This window comes from Pundamilia nyererei, unplaced genomic scaffold (assembly GCF_000239375.1).
Source record: "Pundamilia nyererei isolate P.nyererei 1_Seehausen unplaced genomic scaffold, PunNye1.0 scaffold00023, whole genome shotgun sequence".
In the NCBI taxonomy this organism is placed as follows: domain Eukaryota; kingdom Metazoa; phylum Chordata; class Actinopteri; order Cichliformes; family Cichlidae; genus Pundamilia; species Pundamilia nyererei.
In genome coordinates this window covers 4,370,358-4,371,403 of record NW_005187424.1, presented here as the reverse complement: position 1 = coordinate 4,371,403, position 1,046 = coordinate 4,370,358, and the positions used below count along the sequence as shown (strand labels likewise).

Below are 1,046 nucleotides of genomic sequence, written 5' to 3'. Positions count from 1 at the left end.
CTGCTCTAAAACATTTCAAACACAGCTCCACCAAATGTAATTTTCTGCAAACATTTTTTATCTAGTACAAGGCTGCCTCTCCACTCAGCAACAAAGTTCGGCTGTCTTGTCAAAGAAGGTTTTCCAGTTTTTTTTGAAAGGAAATCATATCAGGTTCTTTTAGCATTCCTAAATGGCGTGTTCTTGGTTTTTCATTCAAAATACTTCTTTGGAGTAGCACACTGTAAAGGTCACAAATTTGAGATAAAACTTTTGAAAATTCAACTGTAACATCCACCCACACTCTGTGGCTGATGCATTCTACAGTTTAATGCTTCAGTAATTAAGAAAAAAAGCAAAATGTTTTGTTTCCAGATCAAGAAACGATCCAAAGCAAAGCATCTCTCATTGGTTGTGTAGTAATAACTTTTGTGCTTATGAATATATTCATCAGAAGTCTTTTGGGATTTTTTCTTGCTCATCAAGTACATTAATAATGTCTATAATAAAACTAAAAGACTGGCCATAAACCAAGGCAAGGCAAGAAATTAGCATTATTTTAATAATAAATAGAGAAGATACCAATTGACGTATTTCAGAACCTTTGGCTCTGACTTTGTCAGAGGCCCAGTTCTACTTAACTCTGTGTATTTTATTGATATGTTAGCAGAAAGTTTAACTCTGTACCTGGTGCTCGCAGCGGCAGTCCATTGTCCAGACCTCTGGGTTTGGTGGTGATGAACAGATAGCAGAGGACACACAGAGTGATGATGAAGGCGAGAAGAACCACAGCTGCTATTGAGAGACCCATGAGGGCTCCGAGACTAGAAGACACAGAACAAAGACACACCAGAAAAACACTTCCTGGTTACTGTAGCTCAGAGAGGTAACAATATTGCTGATGGCTAGAAATGTACAGGATGAACAACATCAGGCTGTCAATTTTGGCTCATCCATGGTTACCCAGTTCACACAAACTACCAGACTACTTATTTTGTTGGCCAGTCCTGGTTACAAATTTTGCCATTGTGCTCATATGAGAGGAAAGTTAAACAAAATGCAAACTC

At 38.1% G+C, this 1,046-nt stretch overlaps 1 protein-coding gene across 1 annotated transcript in view; it reads right to left on the bottom strand.

The window, feature by feature from the left end:
• Window positions 1-1,046, bottom strand: part of LOC102204838 (membrane protein FAM159A) — an 18,917-nt gene that overhangs the window by 3,484 nt on the left and 14,387 nt on the right. Inside the window, exon 2 of the mRNA XM_005727261.1 lies at window positions 667-803. Coding sequence (XP_005727318.1) covers window positions 667-803 — 137 coding nt within the window. The remainder of the gene's footprint in view (window positions 1-666; window positions 804-1,046) is intronic.